The sequence below is a fragment of the Sapajus apella genome, unplaced genomic scaffold (genome assembly GCF_009761245.1).
Source record: "Sapajus apella isolate SASKATOON/1434 unplaced genomic scaffold, GSC_monkey_1.0 scaffold1, whole genome shotgun sequence".
NCBI classification, from domain to species: domain Eukaryota; kingdom Metazoa; phylum Chordata; class Mammalia; order Primates; family Cebidae; genus Sapajus; species Sapajus apella.
The window spans coordinates 29953201-29978411 of record NW_022436941.1 but is presented as its reverse complement, the minus strand read 5'-3'; the positions used below and the strand labels follow the sequence as shown (position 1 = coordinate 29978411).

The window sequence follows — 25211 nt, the reverse complement described above, 5'->3', positions numbered from 1 at the left end:
CTCTCTTTGCAGATAATATGATTTTATATTTAGAAAAAAAAAAAAAGATTCCAGCAAAAGACTTTAGAACTGATAAATTCAGTAAAGTTACAAGATACAAAATCAACATATAAAAATTAATAGCATTTCTATACACCAATAATAAAATAGAAGAAAAAGAAATCAAGAAGGCAATCTCATTTATTGCATTTATAATAGAAAAAAAACTCTAGGAATAAATTTAACAAAGACGGTGACAGATTTCTACAAAGAAAACTACAAAACACTGTTAAAAGAAATTGAAGAATATGTAAACAAATACAAAGACATTCTATACTCATGGATCAGAAGAATTAATATTGCTGAAAACACTGCTCGAAGCAAAATACAGATTTAATGCAATTCCTATCAAAATACCAAGGACATTTTTTACAGAAATAGAAAAACAATTCTAAAATTTTTATGAAACCAAAGAAGAGGCAAAATAACCCAAGTAATCCTGAGCAAAAAGAGCAAAGCTGGAGGCATTACACTACTGGACTTCAAAACATAAGACTATGGTAACTAAAAAATCATGATATTGTTATAAAAATAGACAAAGCAAATAGTGGAACAGAATAGAGAACCCAGAAATAAATTCACATATTTATAGCTAACCAATCTTCAACAAAGCCACCAAAACCAAACATTGGGTAAAAAGCACCCTTTTCATAAATGATGCTTGGAAAATAAGATATCCATATGCAGAAGAATGAAACTGCAAATCTCTCACCATTTCAAAATTCAACTCAAAATGAATTAAAGTCATAAACATAAGACCTGAAACTATAAAACTGCTAGAAGACATAGGAAGACACCTTCAGGACAAAAATCTTGGGCAAAGATTATATGACTAAGACCTCAAAATCACAGGCAACAAAAACAAAAATAAGCAAATGAGACTATATTAAACAAAAAAGCTCTTCACAGTAAACAATAAACAGAGTGAAGAGACAACCTGTAGAATTGAAGAAAATATTTTCAAACAGTGACTAATACATTTAATATACAAGGAACTCAACAGTAAAAAGAAAAAAAATCCAATGAAACAAAAAGCGCAAAACCAAATAATATTATTAAAAATAGGCAAAAGACATAAATAGATATTATTAAAATAAGACATACAAAAGGCCAATAGATAGGTGAAAAATGTTCAAATCACTAATCATAAGGAAAATGCAAGTCAAAACCACAATGAAGAATTATTTCACTCCAGTTAGAATAGCTATTATTAAAAAGAAAAAAAAATGCTGGCAAGGATGCAGAGAAAAGAGGACTCATATGCTATAGGCTGGAATGTAAATTAGTACAGCCACTATGGAAAACAGTATTTAGATTGCCTAATAAACTAAAAATACAACTACCATATTATCCAGCAATTTCACTAGTAGGCATTTATCTCTTAGGAAGATAAAGCAAATCAGTGTATTATAGCAATACCTGCACTCTGAGGTTTACTGGAGCACACTTCACAAGTTTAAAGACATGGAATTAATGTAAGTGTCCATCAATGGGTGGATTAGATAAAGAAAATGTGATGTATATGCACAATACAATATTGTCACAAAAATAATGAAATGTTATTTGCAGCAATATGGATGGAACTGGGAGTCATTATGTTAAGTGAAATAAGCTAGGCACAGACATAAAAATACCACATGTTCTCACTCATATGTGGAAGTTAAAAGATTTGATTTCATGGGCAAAGAGAATAGAATAATATTATAGACATCGGAGACTGAAAAGGGTGGGTGAGTGGGAGGGGAAGAGAAGTTGGTTAATGGGTACAAATATAATATTAAATACAATGTTTGATAGCAGAATAGGGTGACTATACTTACCAACAATGCTTTGTATATTTCTAAGTAAACTAGAGGATAAGAGTTGAAATGACAAATACATAGAAACAATAAATACTCAAGGTGATGTATACTCTAAATTTACATACTAGTCATAAATATTTAAAATATTACATATGTATCAATAAAAAAATTAAGTAAAAATTAGTAAATCTGAGAACCAAGGTAGATGTGTAGCATCATAGCTGAGAGTGCACTGGACTCTGGAGCCACAAAGCATTTCAAAACTCCCTCTGCTAAGACTTTTGGGAAGTCACTTAAAACTCTCTATGCTAGGCACCAGAGAAAGGCAAAGCCCAATGCAAGGAAATCCAAAAAAAAAAAAAAAACTCTCTATGCTACAGTGACAGATGTGGAATATGTGAAATCATGAATAATCCTCAAAAAAAGTTAATGTGTCTAATACATTTAAAGCATTTACCTTTGTGTAAGACACATAGTTAAGTGATATGTAAGTGTCTGCAGCTGTTATAAGAACTGGTACAAATTGTCTGGCTTTGTAGATAAGAAAATACAGAAATCTTTTAACAATAAAATGACAGGGCATGTGCAAAGTATAAGCAATATGCTCAATGGATAAAACTATATTTTATAGCTATTTTTCTTGCTAGCAGATATACAGAAGTACAGAAGACAAGAAATGGAGAAAGGTCAGTAAAGGAGATGAGAAAGAAAGGTAATAAAACCCAGACTTGCTCTGGGTTTTTCTATTCCATTTCAAAACTTTTATTACATTGCTTTTTTCATTATAAATATGTATATTTAAATTTTTATATTTTATATATTTTATTTTTACTTACATGTTGTTTTTATTATAAATATAAATACACATTTTTAGTGGATAGTTTTGGAAATACAGAAAAAAAGAAAAAAATTATCATAATCTCACCATCCCAAGAGAGTTATTGGTAATATCTTGACTATTCTCTACAAAGCTCAGTTTTTTGCATGATCAATTTCTACTATGTGTCCTCTGTATCTGCTTTTGCCTGGCCTCCACAAGTCTTTTATTCCCAAACGTGTCAGAGAACATCTAGGTTTGATTTATAATGACTGAAATGTGATTGTCTCCCCAAAATGTTCTCTCATGCTTGATTTCCAACAGTTAATAACCAAAATTTAATTTAAAAACATTTCTGCATAATCAATTTCATTTGTTTCATTCATTTATATATGTGTGTGTATATATATATGTATATATATATAGAACCATCTTAAAGAAATACTGTTAGCCTGTCTTTTCTTTCTTTGCAGTAAAACTATTAAACTAAATTTATTTGTCCAATAATGTATTTTGCAGCAGTCAACCATAATCATCACTGAGAATGAAACCATATGATCTCAAAAACCTGGTAAAATACAAGTTACTTGAAAAGAGTTTCTCATTTTATAGGTCTAAAGTGACATAGAATATTAGAAAAACAATTAAGCTTCCCAAATTGGGCAGTTATTTAAGGTTATTTGTCAGCATTTTTAAATGGCAAAGGAGGTGGCATTTAAATATCCTTGAAATAGAAAAGAAAAACTATATATACTTAGAAAAACAGTTAAGTATGTTGATTTTAATGAAATGTTATTTTCTTATGTAGTTTGTGAAATTATATTTTCTCAAACTATCTCCATTTGGATATTCAACACTAATAATGTACTACTCACAATTAGAGAAGATTAAACTATCAAACAAAAGAATATTCTATAATAAAACTAAATGTTCTGTTTTGATCCTGAAACAGATGTCATTTTGTTACATGTACTATATGTAATATTTAAAAACATTAAGAAGTTTTTCAAAACATACCTTTGCTAGCTTTAGTTCAACTGAATATAAATATGTCTGGAGGGATGCATCACAACAGAGTCTGTATAAAACCGATTCCGCAACAAAAAATAGGGCAGGCAGATGATCATAATCAAAGGGAGCATGGTCCAGGGAAGCATAAAGCATATTTAAAGCTTCTGAAATATTAAAAAAGTAGAAACTGTAGCATTTAAAAATCATCCTGTTTTTCTACATGCTTTAATTAATGTTTGCAATTATTTCCTCAAGATACTAGCTTTGCAAAGGAAATTACAGTTTACAAATTCTTGACACCTTTCTCAACAAGAGGTGATACCCATATGCTCTTCTTAAACTTGAGTAGGTCCTGTGACAGCTTCAACCAATAGAATGAGGCAGAAATGACCCTGTGGGACTTCTAAGACTAAATCAGAAAAGGCAGCACTGTTTCCACCTGGACCTCTCCCTCTCCCTCCCTCCCTCCCTCTCTCTCTCTCTCTCTCTCTCTCTCTCTCTCTCTCTCTTTCTCTCTCTCTCTCTCTCTCCCCCCCCGCCTCCCTCTCAAGATACTAGCTTTGGAACCCTAAGCTGCCCCGTAGGAAGTTCAACTTCATGGCATGAAGCAACTGAAACAGAAGCCACCAAGGTCATGAGGCTAGAGGAAGGAAGAAACGTGCAAGGGGGCTCAGCTACTATAGATCCAACACTATACAGGCCCAACACCAAATAAATCACCAGGCCACATACATCATGGTGAAGAAATAGGACAGAACTGGATGACAAAAGGCAGTGCTAAAGATAAAAAGGGAATAGCAGAAGACTAGAGAATCAAGGTAGAGGAAATAAGGCTTCCCTGTGGAGCCGAAGGAAGAAGAATATAGAGCTAAGAGCCTAGAGAAATAAGCTTCTCATGTCACTACAAAAGTTCTGAGGAGCTTCCATGTAAATATATGAGAACGAACAGCAAGCACAGGACGTGAGGAAAGAACCCTGACATCCTCAAGGGACAAGTAGGAGGTCAGTATAGCTGAACATAATGAGCGAGTAGGGGGGTATTTAGGAGCCAGTTCATGCAGAGCCTTGTAGGCCATGATATGGAATTGAGGCTCATTTGAGTGTAAACAAAGCTGTTTGAGTGGAGGGTGGACTATAGAATAAGGAGCAGAAAAGAATACAGGTAAAACACCCATTCAGTTATTTTAGCTGTGAAGAGAGTAAAAAGAAGTCATATTGAGTATTATTTAGAGTTCAATATGTGAAAATGCTTTTGCTGTATGTAATAGAAAACTCTACAAAAATGTCTTTAAGATAAGGAGGTTTACTATTTCACAAGATTCGAATTGGAAAGGTTCCAGGGACAGCTAATATAGCTGCCCTCTATATCCACATTTCTTTCATCTTCTAGTTCCCCCTGATGTGCATGAGGACTGTGATGACTGCACAAGCTCCAGGCATCATGTTCTTACCAAGCAAACTAGACAGGAACAAACAAGCGTATAGGGAGGAAAGGAATGCTTTTTTCCCAGGCATGTCTTTTTCAAAAGCAAGTCAACAAAAAGTACAGCAAATAGAGCTGTCTTTATATCTCTTTGCTCAGGACCAGGTCATGTGGCTACCCCTATCAAATCACTGGCAAGTGAAAAGGAATTGCCATAATTGATTTATACCAGCAGTCCCCAACCTTTTTGGCAACAGGGACTGGTTTTATCTCATAAGGATCACGCAGTCTAGATCCCTCACATGTACAGTTCACCAGAGGCTTCACACTCCTATATAGGAGAATCCAGTGCCACTGCTGATCCGACAGGAGGTGGAGCTTAGGCAGTAATGCTCACTCCCTGGTTACTCACAGCCCATTTCCTAACAGGTCACAGACTGGTACCAGTTTGTGGTCCAGGGTTTTGGGACCCCTGATTTAGACCATCCATGGTTCACCCACCTCAGATTGGGCAAGAGCCAGTCCTCCTAAATCACATGACTGCAGGATGTCTAAATAAAACTGAAACTTAATTGTTAATGAAGAGCAAACAGCCTCTTCTTGCTGGTAAACCAAGACTGTTTACCTCAATATCATTTAAATTCTTAATAGAGGTCAGTCTGTGGATGGCACACTGTGATGAAGGACCATAAAGGCAAGTTAAATACAAATACTTCTTACTCTTCCTATTGCTTGAAAACTCCTAGACAGCACCACAAACCTAATTTACATGGGGAAATTCTCTCTGACTTCATGTGGTTAACATTCTAAAAGTATTTTAAAAGGCATATATATACAACTTAATGGTAGTGGTACAAGGAATTTTACTCCCTTAAAAATAATGTTTAATTTTCTTTTTAGATCAGTTAGAGGATGTTTAAAAGGAGGCATAAATGAGGAGTGAGAAATTAAAAGGTAATGAGTAAAGCTTGCTATTTAAAATAAGTGGAAAACAAATGGTCATTTGATTAATGTTTTATTAGGAAGAATTATAAAATGCAGAAACAAATTTTTCTAAAGTCTAGTGCCTATTGTAATTGGAATTCATTAAATGACATTTTATATTACTTTTTAATTAGTTGCTAATTTTGGCAAAAAAGTAATAAAAGCTATGCTGAGTAATAGTTTTTAAAACAATTTTGTAACTAAAAAGCTAAGTAAATTCATAAATTCAATATTATAAAATGAATTTTCATAATAAAATGTATTTCAATAGAGAGTGGAAAACTTGTCTTCTGTACAATTTCTAAAAATTAAAGTTCTCAAATTTTGCCTTAACTGATACTCTAGAAAATACTTAGGATACCTAATAGGAATTTAAAGTACATACCATCTTGGATTTCCCCTTTGCATTGAGCCAGATATATTACTTCAGTCCATGCAGCAGGAAGATGCACATGCTTCCCAGAGCCCAAGGTTTTGAGACCCAATTTTCTCTGTTATGAGGAAGCATGAAAAAGACAAATTAAAATGTACATATTTTTATTTATTTATTTATTTTTACCTCTTAATTGTGTTCCAAAAGTCATTCTATGAAGCTAATGTTTGGTGGCCAGAGTTGTATGCAATTTTATATTTTTGCTTTTATTACTCAGATTTTTAGAGATTTTATGCAAACTGTATTAGTGTTAAGATGTGGAAAATGTTGATATTATGACTAATGTCATTAGCTATTTGCTGAAAATAATTCTCATTTTTTACTTTCTGGTGATTACTTCCTTTTTCCCCCCAAGGGAATGCATATTTTTTAATTTTATAAGGCGAAGCACTGAAGAAATGTGATTAAACAGAAGTGGGTTTGATGTTAGTTTGCTGGAAAATCATAGATACTTCATTGTTGATGTACAGAAGTTAATGAACATAAGGAAGATGATCAGGATTACTCCACTTCCCTTATTGTGCCCACTCCTGGGACTGTTGCAGGGACCACTTGGTCAATTGGAGAAAAGCTCATTGATGAATGCACTTCCTGGCACCTGTCTGCAAACACACTTATCAAAAGTATAGTCTTTTAATAATCAAATGTTTTTCAATATGGGCAGCCATGAACTGGAAAATAACCACTATAACAACAACAAAAAAAGGTGGCTTAATTTATGCACCAGTTTTGTGCAGCTTTTATTTAATGAATTATTCATATCAAAGCAAAATATGCATGTTACTTCTCTGTAAAACTTAAATTGAATCCAATGTAGACAAGGCAAAGCAAGGACTTACTTTACTTCCTGTTCTGTTTTGATATCTATTTATAAATTTGGGGATTAATGTTATACTCTTAAAGAACATATTTTTCACAAGTTAAGTGAAGAATAGTTTGTGACAAAGAAAGAAAAGAATACTTTGTTCATGTATATAATTGTTTAGAAAGGCCTTTTTCCCCTTTAGGACACAGAATATCTCAATTAACTTTTTAAAGAAAAAAATAGAATCTTCATAATCAAAAATTTATTTGCCAGACTTAACGTTTAGCTATGGGCTCCTGGATGGGTATCAAAAATTATATTCCCACAAAATTTACAGAAAGCTTTTATTATTTGGTTATAAGCTTTAAGTTTAATTTGCATTAAAATTTTACCTATCCCTACTTATAATTAAAGAAGGACGTATTCTTATTTTTTCTTACAATATTTTAGAATATGTAATCAGGTACCAACTAGAAAATGAAGTTAACATGCTGAATAATCAAATGATGTGCCATTACCTTACATCTGATAATGATTTTTCTAGCTAGTTCCAACAATTCTTTCTTCTCTTTGGAATTTTGTGTTTGATTGAATCTCAAGATGAATTCTGTTGTGACTGAAAATGTTGGCCTAAACAAAAAATTCAAAAATTAACATTCAAAGATTATACCTATTCCAGATTTCAATTAATCAACTTCCAGTGGCTATAACTATATTCCAGAAAATATAATTACTTTCTTAATAAAAATGTTTCACACAAAAAAATCAGTGAAAGATACACATGCAAGCCTCCTGGATTTATTCTGTCATACCCTTAGATTAAGAAACATAATTTTCATTGTCAAAGACCTTTGTGGCCCCTGAGAGAAAGTTTCTGAGATGACTGCTATAAGTCTTGCTGGTATAAGTCGTCTTCAAATAAAATCCAGCACAGCTTCAATTATGTTGAAGACTGATTTATCTCCTCACATAAATCAGCATTGATTCATTTAAGCTGAACTTTCACTCCCTCTATGCAAGTGGAATCCGCCCAAACATGGTTGGATTTGAGTAAGCAAGGGAAGAAAGAAGTGTAAGTATGAAGTAAGGTCAAAGAGATATCAAGTAGCCATATTAACCACATGAGATGGCAGGCTACTGTAGGGTTTGAGAAGAGGTGTGGCATGATTTAACTTGAGTTTCAACAGAATTGCTCCAATGCAATATTGAGAATTGCAGTGGAGGAAGGCAGGATGTAGCAAAAGGGGGAGCTTACATGTAGTTAGTGAGAGGCAATGGTGGCATGGATCAAGATTGTAGAATATAAATAAGGAGAAGAATTTGGATAATGGATATGTTTTGCCTTTAGCTCCAACCACACTGGCCAATGAATTAGAATTAGGCGTGAGAGAAAGAAAGAAGTCGTGATTCAACTGAGTAACTGGAAGGACGGAATTGCTGTTTACTAAGATGGGGAACACTGTTAAGAGTAGAAGATGTGGAGTGAAGATAAAGAATAATTTTAGTATTGGACAAACTATGTTTGAGATGACCATGGCCATCAAGTGGAGATGGAGTGTGAGCAGTTAGATATGAGTTTGAATTTCAGAGAAAAATTCAGACAAGATATATGAATATTCAAGTCATCAGCACACATATGGAATTTAAGGTCTTATGAATTAAAAGGATCCCATAGGGAAAATGTAGAGAGAGTATGTGTGAATTTCAAAGAGAAGCAGGATAAATTAAGTTGAAGGTGTAGGCAAAAGAATAACTGAAGTGATTATAACAAGATGGGTATGGGATCAAAGTAATATCAAAGGAATAGTGAACAGTAGAATCAATGAACTAAGTTTTTGTGAAGTAAAATTATTGTCGGAGTCATGCTATTAGAAAGAATAATCTAAAAAAAAATTTAAATTACTGTATTTACTGAAATAGAATATACTGAATTTGTTGCTCTACGGGATAAAGAAAAAAAGAATAGAAATCAGATTTTGTCCCTGAGTGACTCACAGTCCTACTGGGGAGACAGATGTACTAAAAATTAATAATAGTGCTACATGATCACAGGCTGAGCAGAGGTAATGATAAGATGTTCTGTAAACTGGAATAAACTATAAGATATCCCAGAACAGAGAAATTAATGAAATAATCAACTCTTTAACTGCTATTTTTTAAATGGGCAGTTAAACACCAATCTTAAAATGAATATTTATTAATTAGCTCATTTACTAAGAATTTATTAACTGTTTTCTATATATCAGGCACTAAGTTTTGCATTGCAGTAGCCAAATAGACAATCCAGCCATAATGGAGCCTACAGTACAACAGAGGAAGAGTTGATTTGTTAGAACACACCAAGTCTGCGATAATTGGGCATTTTGAAATAAGTAACTCATCTTTGATTTCCTGATTTTCATTCCATTCTTGCTTTTAAAGATATTTGGTGAATGTTGGCTGAAAATTGTTTCTCAATAGTCTTCTGGGGTAACATATTTTTGATCTATGTGAACCTACTCTACATAAAGTGTCCAAAATAGCTTTAATCTTCTCATTTGTATGTAGAGTTTGGAAGTTAAGAAAGATAGCCCTTCATCCATTTAATTTTGTGTAATTTCATTAGGAATTACATTTTTAAAAATATGAAGATAACAGTGCTGTTTTTAATAAGCCAAACATTCAGAGATGCATGATGAAAAGTTAATAGACTGCTTCCCAACACTGCTGCCTCTAGTTCGAACTGTCAAGATTAACAGCCAAGATTAATGACTTAGTGTCTATCTTTACATAATTTTCTCAGTGCTCACAAACCAACCAACTTATATACACATTTTACCAAAACTTCTGGGATGCAGCAAAAGCAGTACTAAGAGGAAAACTTAGAACAATAAATACTCACATTAAATGAAGAAATAACTGAAATAAAAAAAGCTTAACTTTATACCTCAAGGAACTACAAAAAGAATAATCCTATAGTTTGCAGAAAGAAGGAAATAATAAATATGAGTAGGAATAAATAGACAATAAAAAACTAGAAATCATCAAAACTAAGAGTTGTTTTTGATGATTTTATTTTTTTTGTAGGTGTCAACAAAGTTGTTTTTTATATATATATATATATATATATATATATGCACACACACACACACACACACACACATACATACATACACACGCAGTCACATTCCAGTGTGACAAATACTTCACCACCAGGAGAAAGCACTACCACTCTGGGATCTTGAAGACTCTCTACCGAGAGCTTAGGCCTGGCAGTCTTCACAGATGACACCCAACAGGGGGCACTTTTATTCAAGTGGGGAGGGGTGGGATGTAGCCCAGGGTGTATACTGACTGAGACCTCACGAGGGCCCAGAGCTCTGCTGCACCCTCTTTATCAGCTCTTCATCATGCATAGACAACTCTGTCAACTTTTTGCCCATCCGCTCATGAATGTCCAGGTACTTAGACACACATTGGTCCAGGAACACAGATTCGCCCTTGGACAGCTCTGCTTCCTTGTAGTGAGGAGGCACACACTTCTGGTGGCAGGCACTGGTCATTCTGTTGCACATATCACCCATCATCTCCACCTCCAGCTCTGCAGCCAGCTGTTGGGCCCTGAGCAGATCCATCTCGGCCTAGCACCCTGGAAGGGATCTCCTTCTGGCCTCCTAATCCCACCTCCCAAGAAGGCTCCAGCGGAAGCACAGTATAAGTCATTACTACTTATACTGTGTACTGTGTGGTTCAGCCACATCAATCTATGTGTGGTACCAAACAAATTTCTTGTTACTGCAGAGATTGCAGAATCTGTCCAAGCATTTGTGGTTTACTTTGACAGCACACAAAAATCAGGTCTTGATAGTGTCTCCTCATGGCTTCCACTGGCAGAAGCATGGTTACCTGAGGTGATGATCTTGGTCTGTGATACGTGGAGAAGGAATTAACATGTACAAAGAAAACAGCTGCTCGAGGACCCCTGAGATGCAGAGGATGCAATTTATGGAAGGAATGGTTATGATTATGGCCAGTGTCGGCTTCATGTGGAGTTCCCCAGGACTTATGGGGGTCGGGGTGGGTGGCCCCATGGTGGGAGGAATGGGCCTCCTACAAGAAGATCTGATTTCCGAGTTCTTGTTTCAGGACTTCCTCCATCAGGCAGCTGGCAGGACCTGAAGGATCACATGCGAGAAGCTGGGGATGTCTGTTATGCCGATGTGCAGAAGGATGGAGTGGGGATGGTTGAGTATCTCAGAAAAGAAGACATGGAATATGCCCTGTGTAAACTGAATGACACCAAACTCCGCTCTCATCAGGGTGAAACTTCCTACATCCGAGTTTATCCTGAGAGAAGCACCAGCTATGGCTACTCATGGTCTTGGTCTGGGTCAAGGGGTCGTGACTCTCCGTACCAAAGCAAGGGTTCCCTACACTACTTCTCTCCTTTCAGGCCCTACTGAGACAGGCGATGGGAATTTTTTCTTTATTTTTTAGGTTAACTGAGCTGCTTTGTGCTCAGAATCTACATTCCAGATTGATCATTTAGTGTCTTAGGAAATTTTTAAAAATTTTTTTTAAAAGAAAAAAAACTACATAATTTCTACCAGGGCCATATTAGCAGTGAAACATTTTAAACTGCAGAAATTGTGGTTTTGGTTCAGAAGCAAGTTGTATATTTTTCACCCAATTATGGGAAAAAAAAATCAGTTCTGTCTTTGTGGGTTACTCTACTATGGAGATCAGCAGTTACTGTTACTGAGTTGGCCCATTCTGTTTAGAAATATATTTTAAACGTTTAGTTAAAAAAAAAAAAATTTTAGGGAAAAGAAAAAAAAAGCTTTTGTATAAAGTCTAAAGTGGAGAACTTTAGACTTTAAAAATGTCTGCATTTTTTAAATGTGTTTTTTTTACATGTTAAAAAATTTTTAATTGGAGATTAGTGCCTCTGCTTTCTTCTGACAGAAGTACACGATTCATTATACCATGTTTAAAAATCAAACATCATTCATATGAATGGCCAGAGAGGTATGAAGTTTTACAGAGCCCTTAACATCATTTGAGTACATTTGGCATTGGCCAGACCACAACAGGAAGCATGTCTGCAAACTGAGCAAAGAGACTTTCCAAAGTACACGATAGTCATCCAGGCTCCATGTCAGTCACATAAAAATTTACATAACATGTAATCCTTTAAAATTATGCCCAGATATTCCATTCCTCTAACCGTTCCCATACTCCCACCCCATCCCCACCCCCACCCTGAAGTCTTGCACCTCACAGAATATCTTAATGTTCCCCGTTACTAATGACAGCTGCTTCAGGTTCTGCTGCTGTGGCAGGGAGTCTTGGCACTTTCTTGGGAGGGCTTGGAATATGCTCAGTTGCTGTGTTTGAATGCACAAGTCCTACTCCTTCATCCAAAGTGTCGTCATTTGGAGTGGGACGCCGAGTGTAAGTTCTTCTGTGCTTTTCATCCACCCTAACTAAGTACCACGTTCCTTCAAAGAGTGAAATCTATTGAACCCTGGGGAATATAGTTGACCAAATGATGGATGTCCTCTCTGAGCTTCATGTTTTCAGCAAAGACATCTGGTGCCACACAAGTTCTTGAATCAAGCCTTGATTTAAGATCACATAAACTTGCTGTTATTTTATCAAGAGCAGACCCTGGTGTAGCTTTTGCGGCACGAAAAAAAAATGTTTTCGTGGGCTTGCCATGAGGAAAACAAACAAAAAAAAAGTGAAGATCCTCGAGCAGCTGTTATGTTACAACCTTGGCATTGAGAAGTGTTTTGTTTTATTTTTTTAATGCTGGGGGTTCCCTAGTTCCTCTCCCTGGCCCTGTGCAGGCCAAGCATTTTATAAACAAACACCCTCGCTGCCAGGCTGTCAAAGTCCAGCCCACATATGGGACAGGCACTGGCTGAAGACAGGCAACTCTCATCCCAACCACCATTCACTCTGAGTGACCCACTTCATCCTCCAGTGATTGGACACATCCAATACCCTTTTTTCCTCCCCTCTCCCGTACACTCCCAGCAACAAACTCCTCGTAATAGTTGCACACAATCTGCCAACCACTAAAGGACAAGCCAACCACAGCAGCCAAGCCCACTCAATGCAGCATGGGCACTAGCACAGCAGACAGTGACACTCTGCCCTACAAAGGGCTAGGCCCATTGGGGCTGCTGCCCGCCATGACATCTCTCCAGATTTCTGACTTAAAACCAACTTTCCATCAGAGAAGCCGCCTCGGTAGTCACTTTGCTCATGAAACAGATCTGGGCTCCATGCCAGGGAAGGCAAACAGAAATCACAAGTGTCCAGCCCTCGGTGCTGGAGTGGACAGTAATTGTCAGCTGGACTGTCCCAGCACCAATAGAGAACACTTCACAGTTCTGGCACTGAAATCCTTTGATAGTGGATTGTGTTGCTCTTTACCCTGGTTTCAGGGCTTTACAAGTCTCGCTTATTATCTCATTGGTATTTAGATATACAAAACAGTTGATTATTCACCAAGCAAATTTCTGGTTCTCTGTATCTCATATATAACAGAAAATGGGAACAATAGGGAACTTTACAGCATGAAAATAAAACTGGTGGCTGGAGTCTAAAAAAAAAAAAAAATTTTTTTTAAATAAACAAAATTGAAAAACCATTAGCTAGAATAAGTAAAAAAGAGAAGTCAAATAAATAAAATCAGAAATGCAAATAAAAACATTACAACAGATGCCTCAAAAATAAAAGGACCATAAAAGACTATTATGAACAGTTATATACCAACAAATTGGATAACCTAGAAGAAATGAATAAATTCCTAGAAATATATGAGCTAGCAAAACTGAATCAAGATAAATAGAAAGGCTAAATACATGAATAGAAAAACAAGATTAGATTAGTAATAAAAAACCTCCCAAAGAAAAGCCCAGGACCAGGTGGTTTCACGGTGGAATTAAACCAAACATTCAAAGATGAATTACTACCAACTCAGAAACTCTTGCAAAAAATACAAGAGGGAACACTTCCAAACACACTTTATGAGGCCAGCATCAACTTGATACTCAAACTATACAAAGACACTACAAGAAAATAAAACTATAGGCCAATATCCCTAGTGAACGTAAATGCAAAAATCATAAATAAAATACCAGCAAAGCAAATATAACAACAAATTAAAACAATTATACACCATGACCATGTGAGATTTATCCCTGGTTCAACATACAAAAATAAATCAGTGTAATATACCATATTACAAAAAAAAAGTCATCTCAACAGAGAAAAAGCCGTTGCCAAAGTTTAACTTCCATCATGATTAAAATTCTCAAGCAAATGGGTGTAAAACAAATTTACTTCAATTTACTTTACACAATAAAGACCATCAAATCAAAAACCCACAGCCAATATCATAATCAATGAAAGAAAATGAGAAATTTTGCCTCTAAGACACAATACAAGACAAGGATGCCCATTTCTACCATATATTTTCATCATAGTGCTATAAGAAAAAATAAATAAAAGGCATTCAAATTGGAAAGAAAGAAAATTATCTCTTCTTGCAGATGACATATATGTAGACATTCCTAGATAATCCACAAAAATCTCTTAGAACTAATAAATGGATTCAATAAAGTTGCAGGATAAAAAGGGAACAGACAATAATCAGTTAACATTTCTATATATAAACAATGAACTATACAAAAAAGCAAATGAAGAAAACAATCCCATTGCTAATAGCAACAAAAATAAGATACTCAGGAGTAAACTTATCAAAGAGGTGAAAGAACATACAATGAGAATTATAAAACATTGATAAAGGAAATACAGAAGACACAGAAAAGAGATCTATAAAAAAACAAAGAAGATATAGAAAGAAATCCTGTGTTCATGGATTGGAAAACTCAGTATTTTTTAAATGTCCATATTACCCAAAGCGACCTACAGACTCAATTCAATTGCTATCGAACCCAATAACATTTTTTACAGAAATAATAAGAACATTCGTATGGAACCACAAAGACCTTGAATAGCCAAAACAATCTTGTGCAAGATGAACAAAAATGGAGACCTCACATTGCCTGACTTCAAAATATTTTAAAGCCACAGTAATTAAACCAGTATGGTACTGGCATAAAAACAGATATAAAAGCCAATCAAAGAGAATAGAAAATCCAGAAATAAATCCATATATCTACAGTCATGGGTTGAAAGAATACACAATGAGGAAAGGGCAGTCTCTGAATATCCATATGCAGAAGAATATAATTAGACACTTATCCCACACCACATACAAAAATCAATTCAAAATGATTTAAATACTTAAATGTAAGACCTGAAATTGTAAAACTACTAAAAGAATACACAGGGAATATGCTTCTTAACATTGGTCTTCACAATAATTTTTTGGCTATGAACCCAAAGCACAGGTAACAAAAGCAAAACTAGACAAGAGCAACAAATTAAAAATTTTGTGCATAGTATAAAAACAAACAACAGAGTGAACAAGCAATCTATGGATTGATGAAAAAATACTTGTAAACCATGTATCTGAGAAGGTGCTAATATCCAAAATATGCAAGAAACTGAAATAAATCAGTAGCCAAAAAGAAGTGACCTGATTAAAAATGTACAAAGGATCTGAATTGAAATTTCCCAAAAGAACACATACAGATGGCCAACAGGGATGTGAAAGGTTTTGTTTCTTCTTCTTTTTTTTTTTTTTTTTTTGTTTTGTTTTTCAACTATTTTAAATTAGCAGCATTTAAAAAAAATATTTTACTATGGTATACTGGAGTTATAAGTTACATAAAGACTTCCAGAGAGTTCTAATTCGTTTTACACATTTTTTGCAAATCTGTCTACACAAAAGTGCATTATCACAATATTGCCTTTGTGTGCAAGCATTGTATGTGTACAAAAAAATGCTGAAACTTCCTCAGTAAATTAAGTGATGTCCTTTTTGTACAGCTGCATTTGTAAAACATAAAATTTCTCGAGATCTCAGTTATTTTAGGTAACTGCGGATGTGGTAGTGACCCATCATAGTTTGTGCTCAAACTTGTCAAGACTTAGGTTGTTCATCAAAGTATATGAGATGACCACAGTTAAAAATTTGGGTGCACACAATTACCAACCATAGTAATATATACTTACACATTTCCTTTTGTCCAATCCTTTATAAATGTGGTTTATTGTTTATCACCGTTATACCTGTGCAATGGTCATTAATATACCTCTTTATGTTTGCAAAAATAGGTATGTTATTATCACTTATTTTATTGTGTAAAGTAGCCAGTGAAGTTTTTTGTCATGTTTTTATGTGTTTCACAAATAAATATCCCTTTTAAAATGTAAATAATCATTTAAAGAATTTATTTAATTTCCCAGAATTATATTTTTGATATTTCATCCTTCCAGATTCCAACATTCACCACCTAAAGTTAAATTGATCTTAATATGCAGAAAATGGATACACTCCAGCAAATGCAATAACTCCTTATTGATTGACATTTCACAATACTTCCTATAAAATGTTGGTTGTGCTAACCAATGCAGTAATAATAATAATAATAATTATAAAAATATCCTCATACACTGACCTGATATTCAACAGGGGCACACTATTCTGGTTTATCAACCCTTCCACTATATCCATAGTTAAATATTTTGGTTACCACCTCTGCTTATAAATACATTTATACATACAATTATTTTCTTCCTATAAGACTGTGTCTTCCAAAAAATAAGTTAGAAAGTATAAGAGAATGAAAAGGCAAAACTTTAAGCGGTAGAACATATTTTCAACATGTAATTGATAAAGGGCTCACATATAGAATATATAAAGAACTCCCAATAAATAGAAACATGGAGAAGAGATTTAAACAGGTAATTCACAAAGGAAGAAATCCAAGTAGCCAATAAATATGGAAACAATCATCAACATAATAAATAGGGAAATCCAAATTAAAATCAAAATTAGATGCTACTTCACATTCACCAGAAGGGTTAACACTTCAAAAAATGGCAATACTAGAAATTGAAGAGGATATGGAGTAATAGAAATTCTCACAAACTGCTTGTGGTTGTGTAAATTGGTAAAACCACCAACTGGAAAACAGTTGTGTGTTTTCTACCAAGATTCAAGACAGACATACCCACTGACTTAGCAATATCACAATTTTATATATATATATACAATAGAAATATGTCCTATGTACCAGGGAACATGTATAAGAATTGGGCACAGCAACATTTTTCATAAGGGATAAAATATGGAATCAAACCAACATTCTATCTTGTGGATCAAAAAATGTAGTATGTCTGTGAATAAAGGGTGAAACAAAATACTCTTTCTTTTTATAATGTATAAATTGGAGCTGGGGTTTTTTTTCTAATTCCATTCCCCTAAAATTATAGCAAAAGTGGATGGCAGCTGTGTTATTGGGACCACTGCTTATGGCAAAAATAAAATAAAATAAAATAAAGACTCCTGATTGACACATTACATCTGGATTGTGAATAAACTATAAATACCTTATTAGGAGACGCTTTGGGCTTCCCTAAGCACATGTTCTTTACAGGAATGCATAAATCCAATTACTTTTTAAAGTAATTGATTCTACTTTGGGACAAAGGATTCCAAGTTATGTATCTATTACACTCAGCTTTCTAAGTCTCATATTCTTTCATGCACAGTCATTTGGAGTAGCTATAGAAGACTAGCTCTCATTTCTGTTCTGTGGAGAACTCTTTCAGAAGGTAAACAGTTGCTGGTGTGCTGGCATGCTGTTCCCCGTGCAGTATCCTGCTAAGTGAGGTCAGCGGCTAGTGTGGTCTATAATAACCATATTACTCTGTCTAGTTGAGCTTGAAGACCCAAAGATAAGTATTAAATGGCAAGGAAATAAAAATAAACAAACAGCAGCTATACGCACAATATAGATGATCTTACAAACATACAGTTGATCCAGACATAAAAGAATATACACTATGATATTACATTTATATAAAGTATAAAACTGTAAAGAAAAAGAAAATTTAGGAGAGTAGAAAAAGTTAGCAGGGAAAGAAAAATTTTTAATTGGTTTATATGTTGCTGAAGACAGCACTAGGACTTCTTTATTTGAAACAGGATTACAAAAAAGGCTTCTGAAAATTATTTCTTCACCTAGTGAATACACAAATATTTACTTTATAATAATTCATTAATCATTATATTTATGTTCCTATAGTCTTCTGTATGTGCATTAGCATTTCACAGCAAACAAATACAAGAATGTTTATACTTTTAGTTACAAGAGTGTGTATACTTTTAATTGTAGTAGATTAAAAAAATACTTTCCAAAAATATTCTAGTCATTCATATACTAGTAAAGCCTGACAACTCCCATTTTTCCACATCCTCAACAGAACAGTATGATTTCAGTTGTTTTGATAATTGCACGTGATTGATGCAGGTATTTCCTTGTAGTATAAAGTTTGTGTTTCCCTAATTGCTAGCATTCCTGAGAATCTTTTACAGTATGAAGAGCCTTACATTCACTTTTATAAGGCCCATTCTGTGGTATGCATTTTTATATAATTGTTCATTTTTTCTTATTAAGCTTTTTTTGTCTTTTTATTTAAAATCCCAGTATAATCATGAGAAATACATCAGAAAAATTTCAACAGAAGAACATTCTACAAAATAACTGACCAGTACTCTTCAAAATTGTCAAGATCATTAAAAACAAAGTCTGAGAAACTGTCCCAGCCTAAAAGAGCCAAAGGAGGCATGACAACTAAATATCATGTAGTATCCTGCATGGGATCCTGGAACAGAAAAAAGAAATTAGGTAAAAATTAGAAAAACATGAATAAAATATGGCCCTTAATAATAATGTATTAATATGGTTCAATACTGTGACAAATGTACCATACTAATAATGTAGGATATTAGCAATAGGAGAAACAGTGCAGGGTATATGGAAACTCTCTGTACTATCTTCTTATGTGTCTAAAACTGTTCTAAACAATGAATGTGTTTTACAAAAAGATATGTTGACAAATATAAAATAGAAGGTGATGAAAAGCATCACTTCAAGATAGAACTCACTCCAGTCATTTGCTAATTTATTGATTGATTCTATATTAATTGAGTCTCTGCTGTGAGTCAAGCATTCTGCCAGGCAAGAGGACACAAAACAGAAGTGAATCAAAACCTGATATGCAGTCACTTGTCTCATGGGTCTTATACTGTTTTGGGAGAGAATATACCAAGGACACCATATATCAACATGGTGATTTCTGAAAGTGATCCGTGCTGTGAAAATTTAACTAAAGTGATGTGGAAGAGACTATCAGGGAAGATAAGGCTTTGCATGTGGCAGTCAGGGAACATCTTGAGGAAGAGACATTTGAGTTGAAATGGGAAAGAGGCAGAAAGCAAAAGACAAAGAAAAGAGACTTAGAAAAAGAAGAGAGAGAGAGGGGAAGGAGGAAGAAGGGAAGGAAGGAAGGAGGGAGGGAGGGAAGGAAGAAGGAAGGGAGGGAAGGAGGGAGGGAGGGAGGAATAGGACAGAGGGAGGGAAGGGGAGGAGGGAGGGAAGAAAAAAAGAAAAGAGATTAATGAGATCAAAGAGGGGGCTGGGGACTAGTTCTCTCTTAACCATGGGGTAGAGTTTGTATTTTACTCTGAATGTAATGAAAAGATATTACAGGATTAAAACTGGAGCATGACACAATTTTACTAACATTCTTAAAAGATCACTCAGGCTGCTGTTCTGAGAACAAGTGGGTAAGAGCAGGAACAGGGGCACCAGCAGGAGTGTGTGACAGAATGACAAGAATTAGAGCATGTTGACTTGGTTGCCGGGGTAGGGGCAGGTGGTGGAGGTGAAGAAACTATGCTTCAGATCACATAATTACAAGGGGCCAGAAACTCAACTCAAGTCTAACTCTAAATCCTATAAAAATCTGTACCATAATTTGATATGAATGTACCTGCCTTATATTCCTTGATGTAACATTAGTTGCTTAAGTTTCTTTTTACTGTTGTATATACAATTTGTTTAATTAACATCTGATGTTTGCTTTATATATACTGCTTAAAATGTATAAAATGTACTTTTTTTGTTTTACAAGAAGAAATAGGAGGCTGAGAGAGGTTAAATATCACACCAAGGTATATCTTAAAAGTAAACTGAGCCAAATTTGAAATAAACTGACTGACTCAAAGTCTTTGCATTTAGCTATTTTTCTAAGATCCCTAAGAATGATTTATAGTATAATAATATGCAATTAATTCTTCTTTTAAAATAATAGTAAATTTGATTCAATTAGATTTCCTCATGACCAACCACAGACAATCCCCAAATACACACAAGCGTGCGCGCAAGCACGCACGCGCGCGCGCACACACACACACACACACACTATCCAAGGTTTCAAATACAAATTAAAATTATATTTTCTGAAATTAGATCGTTTATTTCAGCTTTTTCATAGGCTTTAGGGAAAATATAGTTATACCACTTTATTTCTCAAGTAAAGTACAGGCTTAGGATGAAAATAATATCGAATTTAATTTCGGTGCTCAAACTACATTTTATAATAATTTTAGTTTTGTCAAACATTTTCAATATGGATTATGCCTTGTAGCACATCATTGAAAACATAGAAAGCTAATTATGTTTGACTTTCTATATAGATCCTGAGTCCTTTAATTGGTCTCCTACAGATCTTGTTAATAAATATTTAGTAAGAAATAAATATAGCTATTTTTAACCAGTTCCTGCCCATCACAACAGATATTATTGCAAAAAAAAAAAAACACTTATTTAGTGACATATATAACACATGGCAAGAAGTAAAAGAAAAGTTTAAAAAATACATGCATTTAAAAAAAAAAAAAAGACTTCAGCTTCACACATTCCAATTTCTCTGAAATATCAAAGGATTTCACTAAGAATATGTAAGCACAATCCTGTGGAACAGGCAGTAAATAAAGATAATCATTCTAATTTTATTTATAAAATATTTATACTAAAGTCTCCTGGTTAAATAGACACTCCATCCAAACTGACTGTATTTACGTTATTTGTGAATTCAGAACTTTTTAGCTGACAAGTCATTTATCCAATGAATATTTAATGAAAGTCACCTACATACAAAATACTTTGCTAGATATCATGACTGCTAGAAGAGAAATCAGCCCTGGCCTCAGGAAGTTGCCATTATGGGAGGGAAGTGAGGCACCTCACAGTGATACACCTCACAGTGATACAACATAAGGAGATGTTCTTTAAAAAAGAAATAAAATTCTGTGGGAGTTTAGAAGTAGAGATCATGATTCCAGCTCTTCCAAGTCCTGTAATCTTTGCTGAATCACTTAATCTGTGGGAGTTATAATTTTCCATCTGTAGAAATAGTGAAAAGATCTTGCAGAATTTTGGAAGGCATCAAATCAAGCCACACAGCCTAGTTCCTGGCATATATTCAGTGCTGGAAAACTGTTAGTTGTAAGCATTACTCTTTTTGGTTAGATTCAGAAAAAGCTTCTTTGTGGAAATATCATGTGAGCCTTGAAGCACAGGCAGGAACTGGAAAGGACAGAATAGCAGTTGTCCTTTCGAAGTTCTTTCTCTGCTTTTTCCTGGGCACATGATCACCCAGAATTTAGAGATTAGGGGGAGGTCAAGCTAAATCAAGTTAAAATTGGTCTAGCTAAATCAATAGGGCTTGATGAATAATGGGATATGAGAAATCATGATGCCAAACATACAGATAAGCTGAATGTTTTTGGCCCACATGACTGGAAGCAGGAAGATGACATCAAGGGTACTAGATGAAAGGAATCTGAGCAGATGATCTGTGCCATTCAGGACATCGTGAGGATGATTTACCTATGAGACATCCAGGTGGAAAAGTTTATAATCCAAAAGGACTTGTGAGTCAAGCATTAGGAACTGGATAAGATCTGGAAATAAAGATTTCATATTCACCTACATGTCAGTGATAATCAAAGCCTTAAGATTTTAAGAGGAAGAGAATTAAGGAAAAACAAAATAATCAAAGGAAAGTTCTTGTTTGATAAATCCCAGAGTTAAGAGGCAACAGGGAAAGAAGAAACAGTAAATATGACAGGAGGTTCAGGAAAGAACTACAATGGAATTCAGATATATATATATATATATATATATATATATATATATAACATGGGATGCAAATTCCTTCTCTGAAAATTGTTTATTATTGAAAGTCCCTAAGTTCTATATAAGTGCCATATAACCTCATGCCCCCTGGCCATTGATGATTTTGTCACAGTAGACATCTGATGGCAGCTAGACAAATTCAGTACTCTTTCTAAGGATTTTAAATAAAATGATACTTTAAATGGTTGAGGTTAGAACTGAAAGGTCATGTAGTGTAAAAACCTGTGGCTTTTGCTGACAGATTTTTCAAGACAACAAACAAAGCACCTCCAATTTCAGAAAGCTGCATGTTCACCATTGTAGCCCCCAGTCAAGGTTTGCTGAATGATTTACTGATGTTAAGTCTAGAGTTGTCGTTTTCAAGTTTATTATAGCATACATGTAGACTGTATCTGCCAAGCTGGCCATTTATCTCCACATATGTTAAGAGTACTGAATGAAATAAAATGGCCTAGCTATACCTTCTGCTCTAAAGTTCCATAACACAGCCTTATATCTCTATGTTAATTATTTTTTTGCTTGAGTTAGTTTGAATGTATGTCTGTTTCATACAAACTGGCATCCTAGACTGAGATATCAAAGAATGCATTAAAGATAAAGACAATAATGGAAAATGTACATCCACAGAAACATCAAGACTAAATACAAAAAGAAGATCATTAGAGTTAATATTTTAAAATTCAGTGACTTTTTAAAATTCAATTTTTTATTTATAATCTAATCCTAATAATTGGATAAAATGTGATGTTTCAGTGAATGTGTACATAGCCTAATGATAAAATTGGGGTAATTGCCACAACTATCACTTTCAATATTTATCTTTTCTTTGTGGTGACAACATTGAAAGCCACCTCATCCCAGCTAGGACGGCTATTATCGAAAGTAACAAATGGTGAGGAGAAAAAAGAACTCATACATTGTTGGTGGGAATGTTAAGTTAGTACAGCCATAATGACCTCCACTATGGAGGTTTCTCAAAAACTAAAAATAGAATCGCCATATAATCTAGCAATCCCATTACTAGGTATATATCCAAAGAAACTGAAATCAGTATGTGGAAGAGACATCTACATACCCATGTTTATTGCAGCAGTATTCACGGTAGCCAAGATATAGAATCAACCTATATGCCCATCTAATGATGAATGGATAGATAACTGTGTGTATGTGAGTGTGTGTAGTAGAATACTATAAAGCCATAAAACAGAATGAAATCCTGTTATTTGCAGTAACATAGATGAACTTGAACCTGAATAACACTATGTTAAAGCACAGAAAGATAAACACTACATGATCTCATTCATATGTGGAATATTAAAAAGTTAATTTCATAGAATTAGAGAGTAGAATTGCTGTTACTGGAGTCTGGGGAGGGTGGAGGGTGGGGGGAACCAGGAGAGGTAACTTAACAAAGTTACAGTTAAGAAGAATATGTTTTAGTGCTCTATTACAGAGTAGAGTGACTACAGTAAATAACAATGTATTGAATATTTTAAGACAACCAGAAGAAAAGATTTTGAATGTTATCACCACAAAGAAATAATAAAATGTTTAAAGCTGTGAAGATCTTTAAGACAGCAGTTTCACTAGAGAAAAACAGAATCCAGATTTTAGGGTGCTAATCAATATCCAGCTTAAAAAAAGAAATGAAAATATTAAATATTGACTACTTTTTTGATACATTTGGTACTAAGAGAAGGTAAAAAAAATGGAATTGATATAGAAATTTCAAATAACAATTAATATGGCTTCTTCTAAAGACCAGAAGTACCAGCAGAATGAAAGGAAGGTCTGGCTCCTTTTGGTGTGTATATTACATTTGAATGTTTGAGGAATTCAGGGACAGATTTATTAATCAGAAGGGCATAAATAAAGAGTAGGTTATATGAAGATCTGCAGAAATTTAGTCTATGAATACTGCCCCTGAATTTGTCATTTCTGACTCACTGATTTGGGGTCTGGGCTTTTGAAGTCAGACACTGGAAATATCCTGTCATCCTGATACCTATGTGATTGATTACAGCATCATCACATTATAGATATACAAAGGTTTTATGGTATGAAACCAGAAATACAATCCTCATTTCATTTCAAAAAATATCTATGGTTTGATATGTTCTTTTATTGTCTTTGTGTTTCTTTAGATTTTAGTTTGTTCAATCTTAGCAAATGGAATATTATCTTAAGCTTTGGAAATGCAAGTCCTCCTTCTTAGTAGTTACCAGTAAAGAAAACCCTAAAGAGAATAAAGAGAAGACTGCTGACACCCACTGAATTTTGAGGAGAGAGCCATTTAGAAGAAAATTGAAGGCTGAAAATATTTTCAAGAATAAAAGCCTACTTCTTTTTCTAAATGATTGCTCTTATACTTGAAAACATTCTATTCTGCATTTGGTAACAGTCATGATTTTTTTTTTTTTTTTCCAGATAGAGTTTCACTCTTGTTGCCCAGGGTGGAGTGCAATGGCATGATCTCGGCTTACTGCAACTTCTGTCTCCTGAGTTCATGCGATTCTCCTGCCTCAGCCTCCCAAGTAGCTGGGATTACAGGCATGCAGCCACCATGCTCAGCTAATTTTGTATTTTTAGTAGAGACAGGGTTTCTCCATGTTGGTCAGGTGGGTATCAAACTGCCGACCTCTGGTGATCTGCCAGCTTCAGCCTCCCAAAGTGCTGGGATTACAGGTGTAAGCCACTGTGCCCAGCCAACAGTCATCATCTTTT

At 34.5% G+C, this 25211-nt stretch overlaps 1 protein-coding gene and 2 pseudogenes across 2 annotated transcripts in view; 1 reads left to right on the top strand and 2 right to left on the bottom strand.

The window, feature by feature from the left end:
* TMEM232 (transmembrane protein 232) overlaps positions 1-25211 on the bottom strand; it is a 195047-nt gene that overhangs the window by 112330 nt on the left and 57506 nt on the right. The window contains exons 3-5 of the mRNA XM_032274759.1: positions 7833-7944; positions 6462-6567; positions 3676-3833 (exon numbers count right to left, since the gene is read on the bottom strand). Of these exons, the coding sequence (XP_032130650.1) occupies positions 3676-3833; positions 6462-6567; positions 7833-7944 (376 nt within the window). The remainder of the gene's footprint in view (positions 1-3675; positions 3834-6461; positions 6568-7832; positions 7945-25211) is intronic.
* On the bottom strand, positions 10506-10995 carry LOC116549300 (annotated as a pseudogene).
* Positions 11256-12110, top strand: LOC116553948 (annotated as a pseudogene). Its single transcript, XR_004269979.1, has one exon. The product of XR_004269979.1 is annotated as a serine/arginine-rich splicing factor 9 pseudogene (transcript).